Here is a 16,594-nt window from a genome sequence, read left to right as displayed (position 1 = left end):
CTGGAGCTCCCTTCTCCCCCTTGCTGCTGCCCTCCACCCTTCTGGCTCTCTCCCGCTTTCCTCCTGGCTCTCCCCTGCTTTCCTAAGTATTTCTTTTTGTGCCTTCGCTGGTCTGTTGTTCTTTTGTTCACTTCCTGAGTTGTGCTAAGCCCCAAGGTTCTGCTGTCAGCTCTGTGCTTGGTGTGTTCTACCTTCTCTTCCTGGGAAAAAAACCCAACTTTCATCTATGTAATGCTGAGACCTAAATCTTTATCTCCGAACAGATGCTGTTCCTGAGCTCCAAGAGCTTCCTGGCCATCTCCTCCCAAAGAAGCCACAGGTACCACGAGCTCAGTCAGTCCAGAAAGGCTCCCTCATCATTCCACCAGGTTCTGTAAAGGCAGATCTCAATCTACTTTTCCGGACTCCTCTGTCTCCCCTCTCTTCACCCCTTACCTCACAGCTCTGCTCTCTGCTCCAGCCACACCAGACACCTCCGCATTCCTCCAACATGTGAGGCTTTTTCGTGCCTCCCAGACTTTCCACATGCTCCTCTCTTTGCTATATTTTGTTCTGCTGCAAGCCCAACTCAGATGTCAGCTCTCCCAGCTAAAATTGGTTCTCCAACCCTTATTCTTCCATGACACATGGTCCTGCTGCTGTGTTAATTACAACATACTGTCAAGAATGCTTAAATATCCGTAACTCTCATCTGCTCTTTCAAGAGAAGCAGCATCTGGTCATGCAAAGGGCATTGGATTGGAAGCAGAAACTGGACTGGAGACCTAAATCAGGAACTTCCTAGGTATGGGATTGCTGTAATGCCTTGTTTCTGCATCTGTAAAATGGGAATAATAAACAGGGTTGTCATAAAGATCGAATGAGTTAACATACACAAAGTATCAATACATTGGAAATCTAGCACAAGTGCAGGATGGCATTACTACCAGCTCATCAGATGAATGAACACACATGTTCCTATAATTCACGCTGAATTCAGGGTCTGCCCAAGGAAAAAGGCAGTACTATTGTGGACCAGTTCTTGTTCTGTGGCCTGAGGGAAATGGGGGCTTGTGCTCTGCTGTCCTTCCTAATGAAGGTGAAGTCAGATGAGGTGCCCATGACACAGTTCACTTTTGATGGAGCACATGTTTGTGTCGTGGCAGATAGTTCATAATGGAGAGGGACACAGGATGAGAATACTGAACCTCACCTCTTACTCCAAATCCCGTAAAATGACAGGAAAGACATATTTTCTGCAGGGTTACAGATTTTATTCATCCAGTTGTGAGGAGGAAATTACCATGTTAGACCAGCAGAAGTCACTCAGTCTAACTAAATAAAGATCAGTGGTAGCCTGGAGCGAGGTGACCATCGAAGACAAGCAGCACTTGTGGGGCTCAGCCCTTTTTGGCCATATTTTTATCTGCCATGCTAGCGGTCTGATGGGAAAGGTATTTTAAAATCCAAAACAGCACTGAAAACAAACATGCATCACCCTCACCACAAACCACAAACCAGTAGTACGGGCAGAGACCAGAGAGTTTTAGGAATTCTTGGGTGACAGAAAGCAGAGAGGAATAAAATGTCTGAGAAATGACTGGAAGCCACCACAGCTCCATCCTCACAGAAAACTACCACAGGAGGAAGACAACAGACAAGACAAAGGCAGGAGAGGGTCAGAGCGGTTCACCAAAAGACGGCTTCTCTCAGGTCGGGGGGCAGTCGGTCCTCTTTTCCACGCCCCACACTGAGTAGGAGGCAGTGGCAGAGTTTCCTGCCAGGCTCGAACTTGAGACCTGCTCTTGAAGACAGATGCCCAGGCACAGATGAGGAAAAGGAGTAGCAGCTCTTTCAAGAGGGAAATACCCAGAAAGGGTCCATTCCTGGGAAATCCTCCTTAGTCTGGCAACTAATGGGAGGAAGGGGGTGGCTTCAGCCGGCCTGCTCCCCCACGTGCCTCTCATAAAGCAAAGCCTGCCGGGAACCATGGCCTCTGCTGCTTTCAGGAGCGGCTCTGTTGGGGATGCAGACCACACCTGCTCAGAAATCCACATGGTGGCTTAGTCTACCCCCTGGTTCTCCATTCACCGATAACCACTACAGAGAAGCAGACACTTCCACAGGAACTTGCTGGGTGCTGTGGAGAAACGCATGGCAGCTATTTGAAACAGAATGGAACAAAGCCTAAAAACAGTTTAGTCTCTGAGTCCTAAATAACATTCAAAATGAAAAGAAAAAAAAGGAAAGAAAGAAAGAAAGAAAGAAAGAAAGAAAGAAAGAAAGAAAGAAAGAACACAATCCCGTGGTCTAACATGGTCAATGTAATCACAGGGGAAGCCACTGTCATTTGGCCATCCACCCAGGTAGCAGTGAACTTTTCGGTCCTGTTTACAACAAATGTTTTAATGAGGTGACAGAAGTCAGGACTGCAAGGTGTGAGCGGACTTACTCTAAAAAATGAGTATATTCCCAGTTAGCAAAGCCACAAAAGCATTTGTGAGAGGTTTGCCGCAAGCAAACTCACTGATGTTCCTGGGGCCTCAACCTATCGTTAGGACTGAAAGTTGAGGGAAGTCCAGGGAGGAGGTCAGCTGGAGCACAAGTGGCCAACCTCTGCTCACCAAAGTGAATCACAATAGTAGCCCCTCTCCCACCCCAGGCGGATCTCCATGTTCCTGGCAGCAACGACGGAGAGCCAGCCCAGCCTCTCCCAAGGCCGCCAGCTCAGAGCTGCTGTGCCATCTAGTGTTTCAGAAAAGACTCACCTCTCTACTCTGGATCTTGATCTGCAACCCTCCCCAGCACCCCCCCACCAAAGGGCACCTGATAACAACTACAAGTGAGCCTTCCCCACCACAATCACTGAACAAAGTCACATTTTAAAAGCAGGTTTCTCATGGCAAACAGTGGCATTAAGCACCTCTCATGCTTTGGTCTTTACGGGGGTGACAGGGAAAAAAATGGAGAAGAGATCCTGCAAATCAGACCCCAGCCTGTTCAAACGGTAATGAAAGGGTCCCAAGGACTGAAGGCAATTTGGCTTTCAAGAGTCAAGGGAACACTGTGCCCCAAGCAGGAGGAGGGAACTCCCATGCACCTTCACAGAGTAACCTATGAGGCCGGGGAAGTGAATTGACTCTCTGGCTGCTCTGAGTGGCAGCCGGTGAATGTACCTGGTCTTTACTTGTCCTTCTCCAGATGTCACAGGGAGAGATATTAGGCATCCCTGCTTCTTTACAAATCTGCGTGGTGCCACATTGATGTGGATTTGTCGGATCCTGCTGTGGAAAGGCCTAGTTTCTGCAGGGGATGCATTCTGGCAGCAATGTCTAGTTACAGACAAGATAATAAACGGGGATGGATGGAGAAGCAGTTTATACATTAAAGGATGGGAGGGCTCAGGTGATATTGGAAGCTGCTGGTAAATACAGTTTTATCAAGGAATTTATCAAGGTCAGAGATGGAGCTCCTCAGTTATTGGAACGTGGATAAAATGAGGGATTCGTCCGGACACCAAGCAGCACATTGGCGTGGCCAGTGGTAAAATATGCGGGTGAGAAAGTAAATAACCCAGTTCTCCTAGACCTGTTGTCTAATAGACCTCTTCCCTGGTGTGTGGGGAAAATACCCAGAAAAGTCAATGCTATAAAGATCTAGTTATCCACCGTCGTGCTTCAAAATAAAGGAAATGCTGTATTATTTTTTTTTCTGAGGGGTGGGGTGGGAACACTATTTTTCTTGCAACACTCCACCTCATCGCACCTGACTGTCCAGCTTTTAAGTCATCTCTCAAACTTGGATCATTTCCCAACACTCTTAAGATCTCGAGGTCTTACCTCTTCCACTTCCCTTAAAGGAAGTTTGGTGTCATTTCCCACCCTCTTGTCTAATAAACCAACAAAACATGCTTCTTTTCTTCCCCTCCCAGGACCCTCACTTCTTAAGAATTAGATCTTCAGTGTTAGAGCCATTCCAGGAACCTGCTGACTGGACAGTCAAAGTATCCTGCCCCGCCCCGTCTGCTCACTTCCCCGCCACACCACCACCCCTTCGCCTTATCTTTAACCCAGAAAGAACATTTTAAGTTTACTTCAGATGAGATTAGGCATTTTTTAGTTCTGATAGCAATGCCTGGGTACATGGGGATTCTTTCCTTCTTTGTGAGGTTAGAAATGAATACAGTCTACCATTGCAGTCAAGAGCAGATGTTTTATGCATATTTCTGAGAAATGAAGTCATCCCCATCAGGATATGGGGTAAGTTTCCATAATGAAAGCCCCTGAGTGCTAAATGTTTTTAGGACAATGTAATTTAAGGTTTTTCACGTTTAGAAACTGAATATGTCCCCCTCCAAAACAGAAACTGAATATGCCTAACATTCTTCTAGCAAAAGTGGTTACTAATGGACACGCTAGTAGTTTAATATTAAACCTTTGAAAAGGTGCAAGTAGAAATATTTTCCTTTAAAACACCTAAGCAGCAAGTTGAGAAAAACAAATCTGGTTGGCATCAGATAGGATAGCTACTTGCTTGCCTTTGTGTATGACATACATATATATATCTCAGATAGAAAATGCAAATGTTTTTTGAGGAGGTGCTGTGTAGATGCATTATTAGTTTTTCCTTGCAAAGATTAATTCTTAATTAATCAGAGACACATGGATTATCCATATTTCTTTGGATTTCACTCCTCATTCAGTAAACACACTAGAGAGGATGAAGTTGAAGCAACCTAATAGAGGAAAGAATATTCTCCATGGGGGAAAAAAATGGAATGAAACTTGGATTTGGAGTAAGCAGACACGTGGACTCCGTACCTAGTTCAGCCACATACACTTCTGTGTGGTGTCAAGGACGGCACCTGACATCAACTAAGCTCAATTTCTTCACATGTAAATGGTGGATAATAACGTAAGTCCTGCTCATTTCATAGAGTTATTTTGAGGTTCAAGGACGGGAGGTATATAAGGTCACTATATATAGTGTGTGATTCATATGTTAATTATTAAGTTTTGTTTGTAATCCTGGCTAGTGAGTTGATGTGAATATTTTTCTAAGTAGATGATAACACTTGCATTCCTTTCAGGTCTATAAGGTAATAATTGAGTAAGATGAGATTAGTCTGTAATAATTATTTTTAAATTAAGTACCCATGACATCTTTCCTCATCAATGCTCTGAGAATAAACCCAGGAGGCCATTTTGAATTCTTTTTGGCCTGAGAAAGGTGATCGACCACAGTATAGAACACAGATCTGGAGCCAGACAGACCTGCACCAAATCCTGAGTCCAACACAGGCAGGTGATTTAATCTATGCCTGTTTCCTAATCCATAAAATGGGGATGATATGAATAACTACCTCACAGTTCTATTGGAAATATTGAATGAGATCATTGTTGAGCACAGTCCCTAGCACATGTGTGCTCAATAAATGCCGGCTGTGATTAAATACAATTGCATTTCCTTTTCTGTTTATAATCTGCTTGTGAAGTTGAAAGAGGGTAAGCAGGTATTATTAAACTCACTTAAGAGTTTAAAAGATTTGTAATCTGGAGCTGTTGGGTACTTATTGGTAATTTGGTAAGACTAGAATTCAGGGTTCTGGAGCTCAGTCTTACCTTCACTTTATTTAGCGAGTCTCTTGGGTCAGATGCATGTATCTCAAATGCTCTCATTAAATTCTCAAAATAGAATTAATTTTTAACCTCAAAGAACTCAATATCTGGCATCGTGTCTTTAGTCTCAGCATTCTCCATAGATAACAGAGAAACCTACCTACTGAAAAGCTGACCATCCACACCTCCCTTTAAGGTTCTTCATTGGTGCCCCAAATGGCTATAAAAGACTATGCAGTGCACACAGAGTGCATAGCAGACCCCCGTCAATCTGACCTGGGCCTAACTCGCCAGTCACATTTACTAGCACTCTTGGTCTGGGCATTCACTCAGTGTGAAACAGCTTATTGTTCCCTGCTGGAACTTTCCTGACATCTTTCTGGCCTCAGTCCCACCCCTGCACTCCTGTCAGGCTAGGAGTTCTTTCTTTGTTCTGGGAAAAAGAGCACCAAAGTATTATTTTTTTGCTGCTGTTAAGAAAGGGCTTGAGAATGAACCTAACATCCAACAAGGACTAACTGAATGTATTAGGGACATTCAGAGGGTTGACCACTATGCACCTATTAAAAATCCTATCCTTGAAGAATATTTAAGATTAAGGGAGAATACCACAATATATTATTAAGGGCAAAAAGTTAGAAATTGGAAAATAACCAGAGGGACATGCACCAAAATGTTGGTAATTATCTCTGGGAGATGTGATAGCAGGTGTTATTTATTTTTCTTTAACTCTTTTCAGTAGTTTCCAAATTTTCTACAATGAACACATTGACTTTAACAATAAAAAGTCGTTAAAATCTTGAGGTAATCTTATAATGAACCTTACACTGTCAATGGGCAGCTACATCCATCTTCCCTCTCCCAAATCTGAATCTCAGTGGCAGTAATCGAGTGGTTAGCTGCTTGGGCACGTAAACATGAGGGTTAAGTAGTAAATTGCCTTCATAGGGGAGAGGCAACACATCCAAATCCAAGAAATGGCCCACTTAATGCAATCATTTCTTCTTGTAAATTCTACAAGCTTTCATTTAGCACAGCAATCTTTCCAATAAAAAGCCCCTCAGCGCCCCCCCCCAATAAAGGCAAAGTTTGTCATGCAGTCATGCAGTGAAAGAAAAGATTCACAGTGAATTTCTTATTTCATAAAGATTAGGATCTTTAAGTCACGTTTCGCTTTTCATCTGATTTGCATTTGAGGATGAATTTCATAACTTTGAACATTTCTTGGCATAACCCAACAGAAATCAAAACCTTAGGCACCACTGACTTTAGGCTTCTTAATCTGGGCCCCCCTGAGGAAACAAATTTCCCTATAATTATCTGGATTTCAAATTTCACACCCTCAAAAACAGTTTGGACAGATAAACACCCTATTAAAAGAGGCTCTACTAATTTAGAGAAAATTCACAGCCTCTCAAGTGCCCTCTAGAGCAAGTGTGTGGAACAGCAGGTGGGGGGCAGTCTTGATGCAGCCAACTGACCAGATTAACACCCCCTCTCCCACTGTGTATTTTCTCATATCACTTAATCATCTAAATTGTTTCCTTTTAAACTTATGCCCTATAGCATATGTTAGAAAATACTAATTCATCACATGAAATAAATGAACTCAACTTTCTGAGTTTCTGGCCCATTTGGAAGATTCCAGAATCTGCCAAGAAGTCTCTCTGTGTGTGTATGTGTGTGTATATTCATATATCATATCTTTCTACACATATTTTACATATTTATATATTATTTCTTTATTTTACACATATATATTTCCTCCTGCCTCCCTTCTGCTCAGGCCAACTAACTTATCCCTTTCTAAACTAGTTAAGCTTCTAGCCTTTTAGGGAATTTCAGAATTGCAGACCTACCTAGAACTAGATTTGGCAAATGGCATCTACTTCATTTCCCTCCACCTTTAGGCTGGATTCAGATAGACCATGCTAAATAGTGGGGCATCATATCTCACTTCTCTTGGAAGAAGAGGTTGAGAGGCATGTACATACGACCAGAGCCTTCTTTGTGTCCTTGAAGCCTCTTTTTATCCAGTGGGCCCTGAGCTTATAACATCCTGTTTACCTGGTCACTGTACATCTTTTTGCCCATGGACCCCTATCCAAAGTCTCTGCTCAAAGGTAAGCAGAGGGAACATTTCTACTGGCAAGGGCTCCACTGTATCTTCTTGCTGCAGGGTAACCTCTTGTTTTTAGACTTATAAACAAAGCAAAATCAAAACAATTAGCTCCAAGAGCTCATTTGAGTTTTGATGGCTGCGAGCTACGACAACAGCACCGTCAAACTGTCACTGTTCTATAGTACTTGCCCCCCAATGCCATCCAGGTCTGCACCTGTGAAACCAGGATGGGCATTGTGAGTCACTCTGCCTGCCACCACATAAAAAGCTAATTTCACATTCAGAATGTATGTTTTTTTTTTCAATACCAATAGCAACAAGAGTATGCCAAAAAATTTCCCCTGAAGCTCTATTCTGTTTTTTAAACTACAGAACATTCTTTCATAGTTTGACAGTTAAAATGCTGCAGTTAATGTAATAAACAGAGAATTTTTCTAAGTAGCCTGTCAAAACAAGTGACACTTTTTTTTTTTTTTTTTTGCTAGCGAGTCTCAGATTCAGAACAATGGGAAGTACCTTTCAAAGCAACATCTTCATTATACAATCAAATTCTCAAAGTAATCTTCTCATCAAAGAATATTGTGTTATTTCTTTCCCAGTAATTATCAGAGTTCTGCAGCCTCTCTGGCAGTGGTGACTATTATAAAATGCAGCTGTGCTGAGTTAAAAAAATTGGGGGGTCCTGCCCCGGTCGATATGGAGCCAATGCATCTCATGCCTCCACATTTGCTAATGACTTGGCTGTCTGGGCAGTAAAAAGTCAACATTTCCATGCCCTCAAGTTTCCAGGAGCGAAGTGCTCAGCTGGTCTCTTTAAGGATAGCAGTGATACTGGCAATTCTTGATCAATGAAGCATATTTTCTTTCCACTTAAATAAAATAAAGTAGAAGCTCCAAAAGTTATTATCAGACTTCCCCCCACCCCCCAAAAAGTGTGTGTGTATATGTATGTGTGCGCACATATGTGTAGGGTTTGAAAGTCTGTTCCCCAAATTAGATTCCTTCTTTTTCACTTTCCTATCTCTTGGGGGCTGTCACTCCAACAGAAAGAAAAACAGTACTAAGTCAGAAGAACGACCAGTTTGATTCCAATTTTGTAGTTTTTTGAAACCTGGAAAGATAGGAAAATCCCAAGGGCACCCAAATGATGTGTCTTGGAATACTGGTGAAACCTGTACTTTCCAGTGATTGGAAAAATCCAACCTGTGCAATGTAGTTTTCTCTGAAGAATCTCTGCAGAATCAGTTCAGCGCTGCACAGAAGGAAAAAAGCACAAGTACAGGCTCCTATTTCTAAGGTCACTCGTGAAACCAGCTCTCAGGCTCTTGTGAGGGTGAATCAAGCAATGAGCGTGAATGTTTCTGGCACACAGCAGGCACTCCATAAATGTTTGTTGCATCACAATCTCATTTGGGAGTGCCTCCCCTACTGGATTATAAAATTTCCAAAGGCAGGAACCATTTTATTACTTTTTTAAAAAAACCTCTTTGGCCCATGCTCAAAAATCTTTGTGACTCGAATGGCATTTCTGCTCTCCTTGAAGCAACTAAGAGCTGAGGGCACATTAGCTGGGACTATATATTCATTCGGTCATTGATTCACTTAGCAAAGGTTTACTGATGGGTGGAATGCACAGAGCTAGGAATATGGCTTTCTCTAACTTCCACGCCAGATTAAATCCTCCCTTCCATATTATACTCTATTAATATACACCATACTTTCCTTTGTAGCGTGTACTATGGCTAGGATAAAATGATTCCTTGCACAACTGTTTAAGGTCTGTTTCTTGGACTAGGCAGAATGCTCCAGGAAGGAGATGCAACCCTCTTATTTGATGCTTCAGCCTTAGCAACTAACATAGTATCTAGAAAAAATAGGTGCTCATCAAATATTTCTTAAATGAATGAATGCATGAAGTAAAATGAGATGTGTTCTTGCCTTTCAGAAACTCACAGCTTACAGCAATATTTCTCAACAGGAGCATTAGTTTCAGGACGGCTCCTTATTTCGCAGGGTCCTAGGTCTTTTTGGGAATGTTTAGCATCCCTTGGTCCTAGCTACTGCCCAGTGAATGGCAGAAGTGTGCCCCCTCATGCACTGATGCAACCAGAACATCGTCCCACATGTCCAAATGCCCCGTAGGAGGCTGTCCCACTTGTGATTTAGAACTGCTGTATGGTGTTGGCTTGAATGAAAGTGGCAGCAAGAAGGGGATGGATCCAGACAATGGGACAAAGGTGTGTGGGGAAGGGAGAGGGGACGCAGGCTGGTGTGAAAGCAAGCACGGTTTAGAATGGTGTTCCTCTGAGTTCTCCACGCCCTGATGATTCTCTGGTGTCCCCTCAGCCACCCCCCACCCCCCTGCCGTGACCCTTCAGGGCAGATAGAGCATACATTGGCTGGGCGAGGTTCTTGGATGCTACCCATAATTAGGTCAGTGAAGTACTGGCTTTTCTGTTTGATGGTTTGGATTTTTCCATAAAATTTTTGTTTGAAGAAAGTGTTTTGAGGCCAAAGGGGCCGAACTAGAACCAATATTCTAGAGCTAAAAATGGTGGTGCTAACTGGGATCAGGGCAGGCCTTTAGTACACATGGTGGTGGACATTAAGACTCAAAAGAAAGTTCTGACAAAGCGGACATAACAGGACAAAAAAACAAAATCTGGCGAAGGAAGGAAATCGGAGCACTGAGAAGTACCGTAAGTCGGTCTGAGGGGCGGGTGGTAGGGAAGCTGGTCTGAGGGACATGGCACTTGTGAAAGTGCCCAGTGGACACACAAGACATGTAAAGTTTAATGCTCTTGTCAAGACCTGTTAATAAATGGAGGCTGGCCCAGCCCGTGACTCAGAGTTGACATCCACGGCTGCTGGCCCTGGTCACAGGGTGGAGGGCCATTTTATTCCCAGAAAAAAAATAAGTCCGTGTGTGGTGGCCTCAGAACCAAGTGCCGAGTCATCTCTTATTGAAAAGTTTTCCCTGAGCGTGGGGCCGTGGCATATGCTTCTCTGTATGCCCCGGAGCAGCCGGGAGAGCTCCCTGCGTAAAACAGCGGCTCAGTACGTTCTTTCTGAATCCACCTGATTAAGAACCCTCCAGCGTAGCTGATGGGTTGTTACTGAAGGTGAGAAGGGTTTCGGCTGAGATGGACGGGAGAGCATTGCGCAGGTAGGAAGGAGGCCTGGAAGCACTAAGGGAGGAGTGGTATTCTCTTAGGAACGCATCTTTAAGCTGAAGAGCAGAAGGTTCAGAACGGCAGGAAAGGATGTGTTGAATGAATGAATGAACACAAGCATAGGCATGACGTCTATGGTTCTGATGACCTCTGTCCTCTTGCATTAGAAAGTAAGGGGCTGTCGCAATCTGGCATAGAAACCGAGCAGTTTCTGTTTGTCATTGCCCAAAGGTCGGTTAATAGGCAGACTCAGTGTTGACATTCTGAACCAATCACTAAAAATCTGTACAGTTTTAACTCATGCAAAAGGGAAATGTAATTATCTGACTCAAAAATAAAATAGAAGGGAGACAAACACTGCTGTCACCCCTTCAGAGCCTCTCCTTCGGCCCTGGGTGAAGGCCAGGACGTTTGAAATCAGCCTGGTCCCTGTGGCCCCCAGTGCGCGCTTGTGCACCGTCCATGGCCCTAGGCACCGGCAGGGGGCGCCACCGCGCTCTCACTCACGGTTTCCGGAGGATCATCCTCATGTGGGCGTCAGGGCCCATCTGCGACAGCAGCAGCATGGTGTCCTGCAGCTCCTCATCACACTCCTTCTTTTCCTCCTCAGTAGGCAAAGGGGCATCCTCGTGCTCGTCATCCAGAAATCGATAAAACAAATATTTGTCTTGGAAATGGTGCTCCTGGTCCACTACGTGAAACATGAAGGCAAGTCAGCTGGTGTCCCTCTGCCTCACAGCGCGTTTACCAGAAGCACATGGATGGTGTCGGGCAAGAGAGCCAAATGACAGCAAAGGGGTGAGACTCCTCACCGCTCTCACTCCACCTCGCCCAGGGCCGAGCAGCTGGAAGACACGACTTCCCCTTTGCGGTCATGCCCCTCGCAGCTCTCTCTGACCCGCCCGCTCCCGCTCGCTCACCCTACCACTTTCTTAGAAGAGCCTGCCAACTTTTCTGAGATGTGCACTCTGACCAGCAAAAATGGCCTTGGTGACATCTTCTGGCATGTGGGACATGTGTCTCAAACAGGAAAATAACCAACTGCCAGATCATGCTCTAAATGGTTTCTGAGTACAGACTTTAAACAACCCTACTTTATAGGGATCAGGACTCACGTCTTTCTTTCATGTGCTGTTTGTAAACATGGCTGTCTGCATGAGGGAAAAATAGAGCAAAATTAATTGTTTGAACAAAACTGACTAGACCAAGCTTCTAGGTCATATAACCCTAGAAGGAACAGTTCTAATTTTAAAAGTTTTTTTCTCTTGTTTCTTTTAAAGAAAAAGATTTAGATCTCGGTAGGACAGTCAGTGAACTTGGTTCAGAATCTCTCATTTCTCTATCTCAAAGCTTTTAAGCCCCCTTTCAGGACGGAGCACCAAACTGCCAAAAGATGAAGAGAATAGTAGATTCTTGCTGCTCAAAACATGATCCGAACAGCAACATCAGCGTCAGCATCATCTAGAAGCGTGTTGGAAATACAGACCCTCAAGACCCACCCCAAAGCCGCTGAATCAGAATCTACATTTTAACAAGAGCCTAGGATGATTCGTATGCACATTAAATTCTGAGAAACACTGGTGAAGCCATCATTCAATTCTCAGGTGTTGTTAAATTAAACGAAAGATTTTAATAGTTTGTCATTTTGGAAAAGTGGTCTTAAAGCAAATGGCACAAGCATGCCAACCCCAGCTCCACTCCAGTCCTGAGCAGCTGCCCTGCCCAGTGACAGCCCCTGCAGGAATCGGGGGCCTCAACTGTCCAGCACATTCCTGATCTTCAATGTGGTCATCCTGTGTGCACACAAATTGGCTCTCGCAGATAACACCACAGTTAAAAGGCAGCTTCTGAATTCATTACTTTCTTTCATGCCATCAGCCCAGCCACACATTTCATTGCTCTCCATTTTGCCCCCACATCAGGATTGCTATGCTCAGAATATAAGCACACTATCGATGAACCGTGAACGCAAACTAATAAACATAATTGGAACTGATGCACTCGGGTTGCAATTTCATTTTCCCTTCATATGTTCTCCCAAGTTAGGAAGGCACAACGGGGGAACGTAGCAACCAATAGCCTCCACTCGCTGCATTTGTATTGCTAGATGAAGATGCTGGCTCTGCGGGCCCCTGAGGGGATCACATTTCTCTTTTGCCCATGTAGGAGTGTAGCAACAACTTAGTGGGGACATGCACTCCACACTTCCCGAGGGTTTTGCGGGACTGTGGCTCTTCTTACCGTGGTTGAGAACGCTGTCCTCCACCAGCACCTGCCACATGCCAACAGCCTGAGTCCGGGAGTGAACGCATGAAGTCTGCTGCAGCATCCAGTCCACCAGCTCGGTTCCCACACAGCATTGCCTAAGGAGAGGGGGACACAAAGAGTGGGAAGTCACCCCCCTGCAGATGAAGGCTGGGAGATGGCTTCTGAAAGACCTTCCTCCACCGTAAGAGGTGTCGCTGCCAACAAAGCACAGAATGGTGTGGCCTCCGGTTCTCAAACTTTTGTACAGACCAGTAAAACCACTCAGCTCATGAGGGAACCCTCCAAGCAATGAAATAGCATGACAGATTGCAGCTCCAGGGGAGACTAAAGGGCCACGAGATGGGGAGCATTATCTAGCAAGCTAATCCCAGGGCCAGAAACGCTTTTGCCCTGAGCAGGTCCCAGAAAATCTCAGTGTAAGATGAAGGCAAAACAAAATTCTGACTTCCTTCACCTGAGCCTTGTGAGGAATGAGTTAATGTTTGTGAGGCACTTGGAGGTGCTCCATGAAAGGCGCTGTATAAGTGCAAAATTATATAGCACTTTATATTTTCAAGTAATACTACTGATCTTCCTCAGAGGGGTGTTGGGAGAAACAAGCAATTAGCGATGCAAATCTCTTTGAAAAAAGTCCTATGTAATGAGCATCAGCTCTTCTGCAGAGCCTGTCATCCGAGGAGCTCCACACGCTTTCTGTAATAGTCACACATTCATCCCCAAGTTGCCCCTCTGTGGTAAGTCCGTCGGGATGGGCAAACTACATGTATTAGTTGGGAAACATATAATTATACACACATACACGAGGGAACACTGAGGTGGGGTGAGGGAGAAGGGCAGGTATTTGCGGCATGATGGTTCAAAGGTGGAAATCGAATCTCGAAGCCTTAGGAATGAATCCCATGGGACAGCGCAGGAGGTCACAGAGCAGCTGGGTCTGTGTCACTGGTGGCCTCCCCTTTCCTGCTAAGGATGGCACCATCTCTGGGGTCGAGCTCAGGGAGCTCCTCTCTAGTTTAAACTGGAGGAGGTTCCTGCTGCTGTGCACATTAGGAAGAAGTTTAGCCTGGGGGGGGGGGGTCATGAGATACAACACTGGGTCTGCTGGTTAGTTGCTATGTGAATGTGGCCATATCGTTTAAATTCTCTCGTTCTCAGCTTTCTCATCTGTAAAAAAACAAGAAGGAAAAGATGGCCTCTAAGGCCACTTCCAGTTCTAATATTCTAGGGACTATGAGATCTGTCCAAGCTCTTGGGATGCCCTGATTGAGGTCTGACCCTGGAATATTCCACAAGGAAGATGTACTAAGAAGGCCATCAGATTTCCAGGGCTGCTCTGAAAACAGTCTACACCCCCATAAAGAACTTCAATGAGCAAAGGAGGCACCTAGTTACTATTCATTCTGAACATATGACCTGTCAAAGCATGCCTCTTCTAATTTGAGAATTTCTTAATGGGAAAAGTCATATAAAAGAATAAAAAATTCCATGTGGCTTTTAATTCGATGATTATCTTTCCTAAAAGGAACTGAGATGATCCCAGAGCACCTGGGCCCTTGTACAGGGTATGAGAATCCTGCCATCAGAATACAGGACAAAGACACATAGCAGTGCCACTTGCAGCTGATGGGATCACTGGGTCTCCTCTCCATGAATGATCTTTAGTCACTTTAGAATCGACAGCAGACCTTAGCATGGTGATCACTGGGGATCATACTGCATGTGGGGAGACTTCAACACTAATACTGCAGCAATGACATAAGCGGGTGGGGAGCAGGAAGGAGAGGGAAATGGGAAGTACAAGGTGTGGAGCAAGGAACTCAAACTAGGATACTGAAAAGAGAAATCATCCCTTCGGCTTCCAGTTGAGTCCATGGGTTATTACCAACACATCATTAATTTGTGTAATAGGGTGTGGAACAGACACAACACCTAAAATGTTAGTACTATGGAGCAAGAAAGAGTTTATGGTTTCTGACTCCTGGTTTCCATTTTGTCACAAAGATGACATATTTTAATGGAATTTCCCTAATGCAAGTCAACACTTGGAAAAGCATAGTCACATCTTAAGTCAGGGAAAAAATAATAAAGACTTAGAAAAACGTCCTGCAGCCATATGAGATTTTGAGATTCACTTAATGAGTTAAAGTGTTCCAACTCTCTCTGGGACCACGTGACACATGATTTTTTTAAACCTTTACTTCTTTTAAAATTATAGCAGTGTGTAGAGACCACAGGATCCCTAAAGAAAGAACTTCCAGGGTTGGAGAGTTCCAAATGCAGTCATTCAAAATGGTAGTTAGTAAATATCAACATTAAAAGGGCTAGATGAACAATGTCTTAAGAAATGGAATGTGTCCTGTTGATAAGACTAAAGTGTTTCTCAAATCCCATCTCATTTCCAAAATTCTATCCAAGAAGAGGCCAGTTAATGTAACAAATATACTGTCAGTTTGGGTCTTGTAAACATATTCATGACAAGCACAGGCAGAACAGTGTTTGGTCGCATGGAGTACAGAAAAAGTGATCCAAAGAGGAAGACTCTGCCATGTTTTCCCATCTCTGTCCTTGGGAAAGAGACTGGGTCTTGAGGCATATGTACTTGAAGGTTTGCTATAGGGTGAATCAGGTCTAATTTTACAGGTTCTATCATAGTTGATAGTCACTAGAAAGATATATATCCTTCATGATAACTTTAAAATTTGTAATCTAGCTTTTCTTTGTGCCTTATGAATTTGATTCATGTGAATCAAATGGGTTTTGACTCATGCCAAGTCTGATGGGTTCTGAGGTCATGTCTAGGCTAAATGTGAGAGTTGAGTGATTGCTGAAAGAGGGTTATGAGGGTGATCCATGGGTGCAAAGAGAGAGTGAAGGCTTGTGTGCCATACATAGGCCATTCCAGTTCCTAAATCCTTGTTGAATTAAAAAAAAATCAAAAGCCAAAGATCAGACATGAATCTTCAGTTTACCTACCACTGTTCAGTCATCCCAGAAGATTCAACTAAATACTTTCTTAACTCCAGTGACAGCTATCATGAGTCCTTTTACTAAATGATTATAGATGTGATACAGAGTTGTATATTTCACTGTATGCACACTAGAACGAAATCCTGCAGTAGAAAATAAACTCTGTAAAGAACACTGTATAATCGCATTCACTCCTGTATCCTTGGGACTTAGAACACAATAGCATCTGGTGCTCAGTAGGTACTTAATACAGTTGTGGAATGAATGAATGATAGAATGAATGAATGAATGAATGAAAAGATCATTGCACTTGGAAATCAACCAAGGTTGGTTGGTTTAAATCCTGGCTCTGCCACCCACTAGACTTGTGACTTGGACAAGGAACACTATTTAATCTCTCTGAGCCTCAGTTTTATCATCTAAAAACTGGCCTACCACCTACCCAGCAGGGTTGTGGTAAGGATGAA

At 43.9% G+C, this 16,594-nt stretch overlaps 1 protein-coding gene across 8 annotated transcripts in view; it reads right to left on the bottom strand.

Annotated features, from left to right (window-relative positions):
- RAPGEF4 (Rap guanine nucleotide exchange factor 4) overlaps window positions 1-16,594 on the bottom strand; it is a 272,967-nt gene that overhangs the window by 65,427 nt on the left and 190,946 nt on the right. For all 8 annotated transcript variants that reach the window (XM_045779703.2, XM_045779734.2, XM_045779717.2 and 5 more), the window contains 2 exons: window positions 13,134-13,255; window positions 11,400-11,583 (listed from right to left, as the gene is read on the bottom strand). In XM_045779703.2, the coding sequence (XP_045635659.1) occupies window positions 11,400-11,583; window positions 13,134-13,255 (306 nt within the window). The remainder of the gene's footprint in view (window positions 1-11,399; window positions 11,584-13,133; window positions 13,256-16,594) is intronic.

This window comes from Ursus americanus, chromosome 1 (genome assembly GCF_024610735.1).
Source record: "Ursus americanus isolate L20-20 chromosome 1, mUrsAme1.1.p, whole genome shotgun sequence".
NCBI classification, from domain to species: domain Eukaryota; kingdom Metazoa; phylum Chordata; class Mammalia; order Carnivora; family Ursidae; genus Ursus; species Ursus americanus.
The sequence above is the reverse complement of the archived record's forward strand: the minus strand, read 5'-3'. Positions and strand labels throughout refer to the sequence as shown.